The following is a 15,974-nucleotide window of genomic DNA, read 5'->3' on the forward strand; positions in this document are numbered from 1 at the left end:
ACACAGTCAACTTTGGCGCCCTCTATCTCTGGTATTTTTTGAGTCTCCGCAAAAATGGATGTACGAAAATTGTAGAGAATTGAGTCCTCTACAAGTTTTATTTGAATAGTTTTTTGATAAAATCAACAGGAGGCAATATAATTGTAAATAAAAATGTTCAACCCCTAATTGACGGCACTTTTTTGGTTGTAACTTTCTTTCCTTGACAGCTATTAAAAAATTTTTCAAACAAAAGTAGCAAATATTTTTCCCTACAAAACTAAAAAAAAAGGAAAAAAATTCGACCAATAGGAGCCAAGATATGCAAACTTACTCCTTACAACTTATTTTAAAGATGGTCGCCGACGCACAGCGAAATTTTGTTGGAACTTTGTGAATTCGGGCATCTCCTATGACCTTCTACTCACCCACAAAAAATTGGCTTGTCTATCCGTTTTGTAGATATTCGGTATTTTTGAGACTAATTGGACTGGACTATTAATATTATTATATAATTTATTTATTTTATAATTTCTATTATTGCGAAAATCGTAAAATGCTATGGGACTTGTTTCTTCAATTTACTGCGCTCCTCACAAGCGCTTATATATGTATAGTACTCTGCGACATTCTGTATATACAATAAAAGAGATATTTGCATATAACTATCTACAAATTACAATTTATGCTTGACATTTGTTAAATCGATATAATCAAAAGCTAACAATATAAAATGTTTTATGCAAATTGATGTAATGTCGTAAAATTTATAAATAATATAAATATTTTCATAATACATTCTTTGTCTCAAAAGCATCGAAATGATAGATTTATATCGATAATATAATAGGTTTCATCGTCCATTTCCAGACGCAACCATAATATATATTTTTTTCGTCTCTCCGATATATGCAAATGAGATATTTGTACTGAGGCGTCTTTTTCTAACGATATTCATTGGAATATCGTGATCAGATATGATAAATGTAAGATATATGAATAATTTATCACTTTGGAAAAGGCAATTTACTTTCTGCTATAATTTTAAAAAAATGTTGCTTTGTACATTTCACATTATTGAAATATTTTTCCTTACAAGGATTTCCTTCTAAGGCTATAGTTTATAGTAGTATAGTGAAAGCCGCAGCATAAATTTCACAGCATATGCTATCAAGTCGAAGCTTTTCAAATATTATATTATTTGTAGGCAACGGCAATGAAAGTAATTTTTTTTTAGGCACCAATAGACACCACATAGCCGGGTAGGCTATCGTACATTCGAAGCGGTGTCATAAAAAAAAATCGCCAGCGATTAGTATAATTTGCTCCAATAATTTGTTAACTTTTGTCGCTATATGACATGCTACAATTATATAAGAATTATCGCAATATATAGCACACTTTCAAAATAAGAATCCTCTTATAACGTGTAAAAATCGGTTCAATGATTCATTTTATCTGGATTTTTATTCTTATCAAATATGCCTTTTAGTTGAGGCAGTGTCTTTATGATCTCTGAATTAAATTTCGTTTAAATTTCGCTTCCAGAATGCACATGCAAATCGTATTTGATGTAAAACATTTTTGAAAGTAACCAGCACACAAATTAAGATCGCTTCTCGAATTTTTTTTGAATAATCAACATACAAATTAGATCGACTCTAGATTTTTTTGAATAACCAGCACACGAATTAAATCGCCTCTGAAATACTTTTCGAATAGCCAGTATCAGAATTAAATCACCTCTGGGTTTTTCTTAAACCAGCATACGAATTAGATCGCCTCTGGATTTTTTTTTAATAATCAGCTCACACAAATAGATCGCCTCTGAAATAAATATTTTAAATAGCCAAAGCGCACATGCAAACCGCATCTGATATGAAATATTTCTAAAAACAACCAGCCTACGAATAAATTGCCTCTGGATTTTTTTGAATAATCAGCACACGAATTAAATCGCCTCTGGATTTTTTTTAAACCAGCACACAAATTAGATCGCCTCTGGATTTTTTTTCAATAACCAGCACATGAATTAAATCGCCTCTGGGTTTTTTTAAACCAGCACACGAATTAGATCACTTCTGGATTTTTTTTAATAATCAGCTTACGAATAGATCGCCTCTGAAATAAATATTTTAATAACCAGAGCGCACATGCATACCGCATCTGGTATGAAACATTTCTAAAAACAACCAGCACACGAATAAATCGTTTCTGGGATAAATATTTTTTAAAAAGTATTTTTTAATTAATAACTAGAGCGCACATGCAAACCGCATCTGGTAAAATATATAATCTGTACGTTTATATATATGTGTGTGCGTGTGTGTGTGTGTGTGGATGGGTATGAGTGTGGGTGTGTGTATGTATGGACGTATGTATGTATAAAAGTGATGCGAGAGTTACATGAGGAAGCGAGGTAATAAGAACGAGCGAAATAACAATAAGAGCGAACGAGATAGAAATAGCACGAGCAACGAGGACTCGAGCTCGAGAATCGGATCTTTCTTTCACACTATTATTTTCCTTTCGCTCGCATCTATTACTGTCTCGCTCGCTCCTATTATTGTCTTGCTCACATCTATTACTGTCTCACTCGCTCTCGATTCTTGGGTCCACTTATCTTTTCGAGCTGTCTATCACGATTGTCAAGTGTGACGAAGAAAGCAAGACCATGAGTAGAGAGCGAGCGAGATGACCTATCATCAAAGAGTTCCGAAGTCTCTTACAAGCGATTTCTTCGCTTCCTCTATCCATTCCGAATTCATGAAAATGTAAACATCTTATAAAATAAAAATTGAAACTTTTAATTTTAATTTCATCGGTTTGAAAATAATTTTAATAAATTAATGAGATTTTTGCGATTAAAATGATATCAAACACGGCGTAAATCGGGTAATTTTTAATTAGTCTGATAATACAAGTTTTATAATTATATATTTAACTAAATTTATGCGATTTATATCGTGTTTGATATTATTTTTGCATTTATAATTATTATAATCGCAACATTCTCATTATTCTATTAAAATTACTTTCAAATGAATAAAAAATGCATTTTATTTTCTGACATATATTCGTGAATATTATAAATAAAGTCTCATGTAAGAGACTTCGCAATGTTCGACATCGGGAACTTTTTCGTTTTTTATTTATAATTATAATTTACGACTATTTCCATAAAATAAAAAGTAAAACTTTTATATTTTATGTGATCTTTTTTGATAATAAGGGATTAATGAAATTTTTGCGTTTAAAATGACATCGAACACAATATAATTCGGATAACTTTTACTTATTGTTATATAAGTAAAAGAATGTATCTAATTGAAAATTATTCTAATAAAATGTTGGGTTGTTTAATGTGATTTTAGTCGTAAAAATCATATTAATTCTAAAATTATATTCAGTAAGATAAAAAAACTGTAAAAAAGTACTGTAAAAAGCCTATCTTCAAAATAGGATTATTTTAATCTACAAAATAGTTATTTTAATCTGCACAAAATAGTTATTTTAAACCGTAAAAAATTGTTCTACAAATTATTTTAATTTTGTGTAAAATTGTATATCCTACAAAAATAATGATATCAAAAAAATTGCGCTAAGTGAAAATAAAAACTTATAAAAATATTTTAACCAAAAAAAGTTATACAAAATAGTTGTTTTAATTTTCTACATTATATCCTAGAAAAATGATGATATCCAAAAATTACGCTAATTGAAAATAAAAACTTAAAATATTTTAACTAAAAAAAATTGTACAAAATAATTGTTTTAATTTCCTACAAATAATATTAAAAAGTTGCGCCAACTGAATAAAAATTTTCACTATAAAATATACATTTCTTTTTTATTTCCAATATTAAAAGAAAAATGATATTAAATGAATTGTAATATATCTATTATAAAAAATCGTTGAAAATATGAACAATCATATACATTGCAATAATCATATGCATATATCCTGAAAAGTTTAATTAAAAAAAAAAAAAAGGAAATGATAATACAAAATACAAAATTGAAAATTATTTAAAAAATTAAAAATTAGAAATTAATAAAAAAAAAAATTTATATAAAAATTAAAAATTAATACATATAAAAAAATTTTAGTTAAAAAACTTAGCGCTGCTAATTTCATTAGCACTTTATTCAACGTAGCAGCGCTAAGTTTTTTAACTAAAATTTTTTTATATGTATTAATTTTTAATTTTTATATAAATTTTTTTTTTATTAATTTCTAATTTTTAATTTTTTTAATAATTTTTAATTTTGTATTATCATTTCCTTTTTTTTTTTTTAATATAAAACTTTAATAATAAACTTTTCAGGATATATGCATATGATTATTGCAATGTATATGATTGTTCATATTTTCAACGATTTTTTATAATAGATATATTACAATTCATTTAATATCATTTTTCTTTTAATATTGGAAATAAAAAAGAAATGTATATTTTATAGTGAAAATTTTTATTCAGTTGGCGCAACTTTTTAATATTATTTGTAGGAAATTAAAACAATTATTTTGTATAATTTTTTTTAGTTAAAATATTTTAAGTTTTTATTTTCAATTAGCGTAATTTTTGGATATCATCATTTTTCTAGGATATAATGTAGAAAATTAAAACAACTATTTTGTATAACTTTTTTCGGTTAAAATATTTTTATAAGTTTTTATTTTCACTTAGCGCAATTTTTTTGATATCATTATTTTTGTAGGATATACAATTTTACACAAAATTAAAATAATTTGTAGAACAATTTTTTACGGTTTAAAATAACTATTTTGTGCAGATTAAAATAACTATTTTGTAGATTAAAATAATCCTATTTTGAAGATAGGTTTTTTACAGTAGTTTTTTACAGTTTTAAAATAACACTATTTTGGAGACAGGTTTTTTACAATAGTTTTTTACAGTTAATAATACACTATTTTGCAAATACATATACTGTTTTTTACGCGGACTTAGCACCTTTTTTTACCTTTTTTTTAAAAGGGTAATTTTTTTAGGGATATCACTCTTTTTTGTACTATATGTTAAACATCTTTAAATAAATGAGCAAAGAACCCGCCACCACCCCCGTCATATTTCATTAAAATTCGACGGTCCTCTTTGCTTACTATATAGATATTCAGATCCTTCAAACTTCTTTGCTATTCTTATTGCAAAAATAACGGATAATTACAAATCAATATGTCATTAGAAATCTACATTTATTATTCACAATTAATACTTATAAATCCATTAATGAATAATCGTTGCTTATCTAATTTATCATTGAATATATAAATGGAACGGAGAAAAAGTGAGTTATTTAATTCTATTTTTAATAGTAAGGAAAATAAAGACAAATTATCAAGAGACACGGTAGTGTTGGCAACTTACCTAAATATTTTTTCACAGTTCATAAATAATGCAGAATATGAAGCAGTCTTCACGAAATTATTGTTGATACATTACAACATTCTTTTATATGGGATTGATCGAAATACAATTATTAAATAATTAAATATTTTTTACAATGGCTAATCGCAAAAGGTAAGCATGAATATAAATACATTATATATATATATATATATATATATATATATATATATATAATAAATTTTATTAATATACAAATAATAGATAATATTGGTTAACCTTTAATTTATTCTTTTATCGTAATACACACATTATATGTTGCACGCGTGATACATATTATAAGAAAATATTAAAATAAAGATAAACCAAAACGTTATCTATCATTTTTATAAAAATATTTTATAATTTATATTATATATTTTCACTTCCAATAAAAGATAAAAACAAAAATTAATCACTTATCTATCATTTCTATAAAGATATTTTATAATTTATTATTTTATTATTTTATTATCTTAATCTTTTATTATAATGCATATGTATTGCATGCACAATACTTGGCTAATCTTTATTTTAACCCTTTATTATAATACATAAAATATATGTTATACGCAGAAATACATATAGTTATTCATCGCAATAATTAATGATTATTTTAATCCTTTATTATAATACATTTGTATTGTGCACGCAACATATAGCAATATAAATGCATTACAATAAAAGTTAACTAAATATTGTGCACGCAACAAATATGCACAATAAAAGATTAAAAATATATAAAATAATAAAATATTATAAAAGATCTTTATAGAAATGAAATAGTTTATCTTTATTTTAATTCGTTATTGTAATATGTATATGTTGTGCATGCAATACATATGTATTACAATAAAAGAATAAAATAAAGATAAACCAATACGTTTTCTATCATTTTTATACAAATATTTTATAACTTATATTATACATTTACAGTTCCAGAAACGAAAAAGAACCAGCAACAATTAATGATAATGAAACTCACAAAAGGTAAGCAATGATTATTAATAATATCTATAAAGATATTTTATAATATAATTTATTATTTTATATATTTTATTTCAATCTTTTATTATAATCTTCTATTATATATGTTTCACGCATGATACTGTTTAACTTTTATTTAAATGTCTTATTATAATTCATATATGTATTATACATACATACAAATACATATAATTACTCATCGCAATAACTAATGATTGTTATAATACATATATATTACTATATGTTGCATGCGCAATACAAATGCATTATAATAAAAAATTAAAATAGACCATTAAATTTAAAACTAACCATTAGTTGTTGCGATACGTAACTATATGTACTTCTGCGTATAACACATATATATGTATTACAATAAAAGATTAAAATAAAGGTTAACCAAGTATTGTGTGTGCAACTCATATGCATTACAATAAGGATTAAAATAATAAAATATATAAAATAATAAAATATTATAAAATTTTTTATAGAAATGATAGATAACAATCTATTATTTCATTATAAAAATGTTTTATAATTTATTTTAATATTTTATTATCTTAATCTTTTATTATAATGCATATGTATTGCACACACAATACTTGGTTAACTTTTATTTTAACACTTTATTGTAATACATATTGTAATACATATATATAATAAAAATATAGAAATATATAATAAAAATAGATGACAAAGAATTAATTTTTATTTTAATCTTTTATTGTAATACATAATATAAAAATATTTTATATTGTACAATATATTTTATACATTTCTATTTTCAGATCTAACGAAAAGGAAAATGAAGAAAATCCTAAAAAGTAAGTGTAACACATTATATTATTAATACATATGCGTAAGAAATGATAGATAACAAGGGAATAAAAATTTATTTTACTATTTTTATTGTAATTCACTTATTGTAATTACTTATTTTTTATTGTAATTCATATTTGTGTTGCACACACAATACATATATGCATTACAATAAAAGATTAAAATGAAAATTAATCATTTATTATCTATCATTTCTACTATCATTTCTAAACATATTTTATAATATATATTTTATATGTTTCCATTCTTTCAGAACCTACAATATGGAAGAAATGGAGCCAGAAATTGAATTGTCGTCCTTTTTACGTGTTGAGGCTGAAGCGGCTTTAAAAGAAAATATACTTAAAAAAAAAATACAAAAATTAATGGAAACACAAAAATTAATGGAAACACAAAAAGAATCGCCGCCACCAACGATGGCATCACTACCACCGCCATTACCACTACCTGCCGCCGTCAACGTCGTCACCGCTGCCATCGCCGTCAGCGTCGTCACCGCTGCCACCGCCGCCGTCGTCACCGATAACGACAGCGGGGCAAGTAAGAGGTAAATAATTTTGAATTATATAATTAGCACGTTAATTATAAAGGAATCAGCTAAATGAATCAGCTATGTTAAAAGTTAATAAATCTATTACATTTTCAGATTTATGAATTTAACATTGCCCAAAGTATTTTTAGCCTTCTATAGAATTAAAATTTTTATTTTCATGAATTTTTGTGTCGTATAAATTATATTTTACAAAAGAAATTTTTAATTCACAAATAATTATTTTTATATTTTAAAAGGCTAAAAGTATTTTGCGTAATGTTAAATTCATGAATCTGAATGTACATATATTAAAATTAGATTTATTAACTTTCAATATAGTTAATCCGTGCAGTTCTTCTTTAAATATTATATTCAAATAAAATAACATTAAAATATTTCTTTTATTGTAGAACAACCGCGTGCACGATGGGCTAGAGCGGGACGGTCGAGAGGACGAGCCCGAGGCCGAAGTTCCAATCCAAGAACCTCAGCCCGTTATAGAAATAATATTTTTAATTTTTATTAATATTTAAATGTGTATGCGTGTGCGTGTGTGTGTGTGTGTGCGTGTGTGTGTATGTGTGTGTGTATCATCATAACATAGAATATTTTTTATAAATGTGTCTTTTTGTTTTTTCTTTCTATGCTTTGCATAAACTACTTTTTATTTTTCATTTCCTTTTGCAAAGCATAAGCTATTTTTAATTTTGAAAATTTAAATATTCTATGTTATGATGATATAAAAAGATGTTTGTATGTGTGTGCATGCGTGTGCGTGTGTGTATGTATATCATCATAGCATAGAGTATTTTTTCTTTCTATGCTTTTGCATAAACTACTTTTCATTTTTTTCATTTTTAATTTTCTTTCGCAAAACATAAGTTATTTTTAATTTTGAAATTTTGAATTTCAATACTCTATGTTATGATGATATAAAAATATGTTTGTGTGTGTGTGTGTGTGTGCGTGTGTATATGTGTGTGTGTGTGTATACATCATCATACATAGAATATTTTTTTTTATAAATGTGTTTTTTCGTTTTTTCTTTCTATGCTGTGCATAAACTACTTTTTATTTTTAATTTTCTTTTGCAAAGCATAGGCTACTTTTAATTTTGAAATTTAAAAATTCTATGTTATGATGATGTGTGTGTGTGTGCGTGTGTGTGTGTGTATCATCATAACATAGAATATTTTTTATAAATGTGTCTTTTTGTTTTTTCTTTCTATGCTTTGCACAAACTACTTTTTATTTTTCATTTCCTTTTGCAAAGCATAAGCTATTTTTAATTTTGAAAATTTAAATATTCTACGTTATGATGATATAAAAATATGTTTGTATATGTGTACATGCGTGTGCGTGTGTGTATGTAATATCATCATAGCATAGAGTATTTATTTTTTCTTTCTATGCTTTTGCATAAACTACTTTTCATTTTTAATTTTCTTTCGCAAGGCATAAATTATTTTTAATTTTGAAATTTTGAATTTCAATATTCTATGTTATAATGATTATATCAATTGCAATAAAATGAGCATTATATTTTTTCAATGCCATTGCTAGAGCTGTGATGACTATACCAGAACCACTACCTATTTCTAAACAAATCACAGGTTTCATCGCATGCAGAATGTCTAAATCTTCTTCCAAAGCATCTATTAAAAGATACGAATCCTCAGAAGGATCATAAACTGTCTTGAGTTCTTCATCTGATAAATTAACTACTGGAGTTTCCATAAAATTTACGGTGAAAATTGTAAGAAATTTCTTTTATAAAACTTGCAAAGTAATCAATGTTAAGTAATAACAATCCGCTGCTTCAGCTCTATTTGACATATCCTATAACAAAGAGAATAGTTATGCATAAAAAATAATACTCTTCGCAACTTTTGTACGCAACTTGTAGTACATGATAGAAGCACAATTTTTTATAACATTCCAATAATTATATATGAAAATTGAAAATGATTTTCAAAATGCTCAAGAATTCTTGTAAAATAGGTAACAATAAGATATATATGTTGCTTGTGTAAGTAAATCGCAATTTTTTATCGTTACAATTCGATGAATAAACATATATTTTGCAATAAATAGTACGTACTGTGAAAGAAATATAAGAATAATAAATATACGTAAATTTGCAAGAAGAAACGCGAAAAATAAATGTTACTATTATTGCATGCGCGCTGAACAGAAAACTTGACGTCACCTTGTGGCGCGAATTCTCTCGTCCAGTTGATCCACCGTAGGTTTCAAGAGACTCATAAGACCTTCCGTTAATGCATCCCGCGTCGGATTTTCGCAAAAGTCATCTATCTTGTCGTCGATAGATGTATTGTCACTCGCTGTGTCCACGTCCATGTTATAGCTGTAGTGAAGACACTACCGTGTCTCTTGATATACAGGGTGAGCCATTTTAATTAACGCACGCAATTATTTCGGAAACAAAGCATTTTAGAGATAAATGTTTCAGACAAAAGTTTTATGGTTTCGAGGGGGCCATAAGATGGTATCATTGGTTTGACCTTGAAGAGTTATTTGAAGGTCACATGAAGGTCACCTTCAATTTCTTAAATGGAACCTACTATTTGTCATTGCATATTCTTGTAGCTTATCTCGAGAGCTTTCCAAAACACTATAATTAAGTACCTTTTCGTTAAGTACTTTTTGAGTTATGAGGCTTGAAATAATTTCTTAATTTTACATAAACCGTAAAATATCTTGTAAAATATTCATTTTTCGATACAATTATTTTTCGTACAAAATAATGAGAGGAATCGACTGGTGTAAAGAAAACACATAGTTGTTTTGAAGAAAAAATATATAATTTGCAATTAACAATTCCATATTTTTTCTTAAAAACAACTATGTGTTTTCTTTACACCAGTTGATTCCTCTCATTATTTTATACGTAAAAGTATTAAGGTAAGATAATCGAAAAATGAATATTTTACAAGATATTTTACGGTTTATGTAAAATTAAGAAATTATTTCAAGCCTCATAACTCAAAAAGTACTTAACGAAAAGGTACTTAATTATAGTGTTTTGGAAAGCTCTCGATGTCAGCTACAAGAATGTGCAAAAATATATAGGGTATTCCATTTAAGAAATTTAAGATGACCTTTATGTGACCTTCAAATGACTGTTCAAGGTCAAATCATTGTCACCATCTTATGGCCCCCTCGAAACCAAACAACTTTTGTCTGAAATATTTTTCTCTCCCGGGCTTGGTTTTCGAGATATTCGACTGGTCGGATTAAAATGAAACACCCTGTATACAGGGTGGGCCATTTTAATCTATGCACCCAAATTTCTTTGTACCTAAGACAGATACGGAAAAATGATTCAGACAAAAGTTTTATGGTTTCGAGGGGGCCATAAGATGGTATCATTGGTTTGACCTTGAAGAGTTATTTGAAGGTCACATGAAGGTCACCTTTAATTTCTTAAATAGAACCTACTATTTGTCATTGCATATTCTTGTAGCTTATCTCGAGAGCTTTCCAAAACACTATAATTAAGTACTTTTTTGTTAAGTACTTTTTGAGTTATGAGGCTTGAAATAATTTCTTAATTTTACATAAACCGTAAAATATCTTGTAAAATATTCATTTTTCGATTATCTTACCTTAATACTTTTATGTACAAAATAATGAGAGGAATCAATTGGTGTAAAGAAAACACATAGTTGTTTTTAAGAAAAAATATGGAATTGTTAATTGCAAATTACATATTTTTTCTTAAAAACAACTATGTGTTTTCTTTACACCAATTGATTCCTCTCATTATTTTGTACATAAAAGTATTAAGGTAAGATAATCGAAAAATGAATATTTTACAAGATATTTTACGGTTTATGTAAAATTAAGAAATTATTTCAAGCCTCATAACTCAAAAAGTACTTAACAAAAAAGTACTTAATTATAGTGTTTTGGAAAGCTCTCGAGATAAGCTACAAGAATGTGCAATGACAAATAGTAGGTTCCATTTAAGAAATTAAAGGTGACCTTCATGTGACCTTCAAATAACTCTTCAAGGTCAAACCAATGATACCATCTTATGGCCCCCTCGAAACCATAAAACTTTTGTCTGAATCATTTTTCCGTATCTGTCTTAGGTACAAAGAAATTTGGGTGCATAGATTAAAATGGCCCACCCTGTATATTGTGTATATGTATAACTTACACAGAATATTTTCTACGTAACTCGTTGTAACGCTGTTTTCCCGCAGCTTGTTACGCGTACGATTGTTACGCCGCTGCGTGACAGCGAGTATCTATGACGCGGAATTCGAGAAAGAAAACAAGAATGTAATGCTTTAATGTGCGCGTACATGTATACTGAAGTATACTATTACACGCAAGATGAAAGAGAATGATGGTACGAGATTGACTCTCCTTGTCACACAAACCGACTATAGCGCCGTCTGTCGCGATAGCGAGCAACTAATCTACTGCTCTGTTTTACTCTTGTATCGCAGTCTCACACTCAACAATATGCATGAAAATTTTGCGTACCGAAATTATTTTTACTACGATTCTAAACTCATTTCTAAAAGTTTATTTATATTCCTTCATGCAATCTCTAACAGGAAGCTATGTTATTTTGTACATGTAAACTGCAACATTTTTATATTAAGCAAGTTTTGTTACGGGTTGACGTCAGAAGCTGATAAAAAAACTGTAATTTTTCAATTTTTTTTGTTTTTGACATAAAACTAGTAGGTTCCCGCTTTGTTTTTATATATACTTTAATCGTGGAGAAGGAATTATAATTCTGTGCAATCAATAAAAAAATTTCGGTATGGAAAAAAATAATCGTTTTGTCGGTAATCCGGCATCCTCTTAAGAAGGGAGTATTAAAATTATTACAAAAGATTCCCACCATCCAGTAAGGAGGAGGAGTAATAACTTTAAAATGCAAGCGCAAGGCGCGACGCGCGCTATTAACACTACAGTTGACAGTTCAGTACGCTAATTCTTCCGACGAGCAGCAGTGCAGTTGACACTTCAGTTCACAGTTCATAGTACACAGTTCATTCTTTAAAAATTATCACGCCAGCTCTTCCGTGCAAGAGTCTTTACTCATGGTCTTACTAGAAAGATTCTCTCGCCGGGTATACGTTTCTCCAGTTCACATAAAACAAAGAATATATATATATATTCTAAAAGTGCGATCTCTAAACAAACTGTTCACGTGCGGCTGAATCTCACAATAAATTAAGTGAAGTGAGTGAGATACACTGCGGATTAACCGAGCCCTTCCTCACCAGCTGCCAGCAATTGGACACTTGCGCCTCCAAGCCCGGCCGAGCTGAATTTTGTTTACATATTTCAACGCTCGCTATAATTAGTAAGTCTAATTTAATTTTATTGTCTTCCCCCTCTCGTGTTAACTTTGTAACTGGTTGTCGTTGGGAATGATCCTAGACCGATAGGTAAACGAAAGAAATATTCTACATCCAGCTTTGAGAAATAAGTTTTTTTTTTAGTCAATAATCATTTTTACTTATCCTTGTCCCACTCGCCTTTCTAATCCACCCATCATAATCCCTCGTTCGCCGGGAATCTCCGCAAGGCGATTCGCGAACAATCTCTCGTTCGCCGGGAATCTCCGCAAGGCGATTCGCGAACAATCCCTCGTTCGCCGGGAATCTCCGCAAGGCGATTCGCGAACAATCCCTCGTTCGCCGGGAATCTCCGCAAGGCGATTCGCGAACAATTCCTCGTTCGCCGGGAATCTCCGCAAGGCGATTCGCGAACAATCCCTCGTTCGCCGGGAATCTCCGCAAGGCGATTCGCGAACAATTCCTCGTTCGCCGGGAATCTCCGCAAGGCGATTCGCGAACAATTCCCCGTTCGCCGGGAATCTCCGCAAGGCGATTCGCGAACAATTCCCCGTTCGCCGGGAATCTCCGCAAGGCGATTCGCGAACAATTCCCCGTTCGCCGGGAATCTCCGCAAGGCGATTCGCGAACAAATCCTAATCCGAATTTCTCCTAAATTTCAAACCTTTATTTGAAACCATTTTCGATTCATTTCCTTTCTATTTATTACTTAACTATCTCTTTATTTGTATGACCAATTTAAACTTAAGAGTAAAATCTTTCGGAACGAATTATCATTTTGCCTAAGGCTTATCCATCTTTTCCCAATGACAACAGTGATATATTTTATAATAGCTAATCTAACATCAAATCAGTAAGATATTCAGCGTCAAAATTATTATTAGTGCCTCCCACCGGTAAACGGCGGGCAGCGTTGCGGTGGCGGAATCGGCTGAACAGACGGATCTTTACAGGCTCAATCTTTACCTAAACCTATTAATGGCGATACCTTAGATAATATTGACGCGCCCATTAGCAGTAATAAACTCGACACTAACACACACACACCTAACCCCTCTTCCTCACCCCGTATTCCGAATTATTCTCCAATCTCATCCCCAGGGCATTCCTCGACCTCCCCCGGTACACCTGTTCCAGGCCCCGCGCCGTCGTCTGGTTCACCCCCCAGATCTCCTACCCCGACCCCACCAGAATTTTCTCCTTCCCCAGCTACTTCATCAACCCTTGTATTCGAACCCTCTCCTTTGCCTTCTCCCGAACCCCCTCGTTCCCCCTCACCTCCTGTCCGGGAGCGTACCCCTCCCATACCTGTCATCACCCTCGACTCAGACCCTCCTTCCCCTTCCACCTCCTCGGAGTTTTCTGAATTCAGCGAGGCTCTGGAAGATTTCGCGAGAGATCTTCCCGACCTTGAACAAGATTCCCCCGATTTCGACTTCCCTCCCGATTCCCCGTCGGAACATCCCGACACCCCTGAAACTCCCGAACCTCTCCCTCCTCACCCTCTAAGTTATTTCCTATCACAGTTTCCCCTCATCGACTTCCCCATTCCCGAAGGAACTTTCCGTGTGGGCCCCGGTCCTGTTGATCACGAGGAGTTCGTTCACTACCTTACCACTGCCCCTCCCGATGCTATAATTGCTTGGCATCTCCCTGGCTCCCACCTTCCATTAGGAGTTCCTATACAAGCCCTGTGGAAGAAATTCCCTCCGACCACTCTCCAATTTGAAAATCCTTGACCCTTTGTGCTCCCGCCCTTTTTTTTTCTTCCCCATAATATACCCTTCCCCCCATAATATTCCCTTCCCTATAATATACCTGTTTAGATAGCAAATTTTAAATTAAAAGAAACAAAATTGTAATAATCTCCAGCCAGGGTTAATACTTAAGATTAGATTTACCACTTTTATTCCTGGCTGACGTCCTCCGAACCAATGTAACACCCGCGGAAATTCCCTCACACATACAAACAACACACATATAAAATTTTCTACTATATTTTGTATTTTTAGAAAAGATCTTTATGTAAACATATTTCATATCGCTCAAACGACTAATTATTGAATAAATGATAATTTATAATAAAATCTTCATTTAATTTTGCTACCCGTTCTCATTCCTTGAAGTCCGAAATCGCACTGGGTCCCGTCCCGAGTAAAAGAGATTCGATTCTCTTACCGAAAAGGGACCGACGAGCGTAAGGCCTAGGACACTCACAGAGTTAAAGGGACCATTCTGGTCACTGACCTGTGCCAGGCCCCTGACAGTGCGCTCGACCCGATCTATACACACGCCCGAAAAGTGTGTCACCGGGTAAGTAGGCTGCGTCCTTCCAGACGGCCCGACCTTTTAAGGGTCTGGACGTAACATACTGATAAATTTTGGGGGCTCGTCCGGGATTGAAAAGTGCGATCTTGGAAATGGGAAGGAATGTAAAAATCTCGATAAAAATTAAAAAATCTTTTTAAAAGACAATTCTTTGCGAGTAAAATATATTCAAATTAAATTTAAACCTAAATTTATATCAGATAGTATTCAGATTTATATCAGATTTATATCTTTGAATTATATACACTATACACATCTATTCCGATAGCAACTCCTAAATTTATTTCAAAACAAATCTTTTTTAGTTTGTGGATATTAGAAACAAACACCTTTTTTTTATTTATTCATAATGTCAATATACATCTTAGCCAAAGTCTGATGATTTTCTTGATATAATTATTAATCAAAAAAAAAAGAAAAAAAAATTAAATCAAATTTGTATTACAGAAATTTATATTAAATTCGTATTAAAGAAATAGGAAGTGATTCTAAAACAATGTCTTGTCAAAATCCTTTCGCTACGCTAAAATACGCTGTTGAAGCTGTTCCTTTCTT

General features: G+C 30.4%; 2 protein-coding genes across 2 annotated transcripts; one reads left to right on the forward strand and one right to left on the reverse strand.

The window, feature by feature from the left end:
- The first annotated feature begins 4,842 nt into the window (after positions 1–4,842).
- Positions 4,843–10,166, forward strand: LOC145974751 (uncharacterized). The gene is made up of 5 exons (XM_083104767.1): positions 4,843–5,522; positions 6,324–6,377; positions 7,160–7,195; positions 7,465–7,758; positions 8,154–10,166. Exons 1-5 carry the CDS (start codon positions 5,506–5,508, stop codon positions 8,176–8,178), a joined length of 426 nt encoding a protein of 141 aa, XP_082960893.1. The 5' UTR covers positions 4,843–5,505; the 3' UTR covers positions 8,179–10,166.
- On the reverse strand, positions 8,895–10,116 carry LOC145974752 (SNAPIN protein homolog). The gene is made up of 2 exons (XM_083104768.1): positions 9,953–10,116; positions 8,895–9,582 (listed from the first exon to the last, which is right to left on the reverse strand). Exons 1-2 carry the CDS (start codon positions 10,102–10,104, stop codon positions 9,540–9,542), a joined length of 195 nt encoding a protein of 64 aa, XP_082960894.1. The 5' UTR covers positions 10,105–10,116; the 3' UTR covers positions 8,895–9,539.
- Positions 10,167–15,974: the final 5,808 nt, after the last annotated feature.

Source organism: Camponotus vicinus, unplaced genomic scaffold, assembly GCF_025532165.1.
Source record: "Camponotus vicinus isolate PSW18456_S1 unplaced genomic scaffold, iyCamVici1.0 SCAF_7, whole genome shotgun sequence".
NCBI classification, from domain to species: domain Eukaryota; kingdom Metazoa; phylum Arthropoda; class Insecta; order Hymenoptera; family Formicidae; genus Camponotus; species Camponotus vicinus.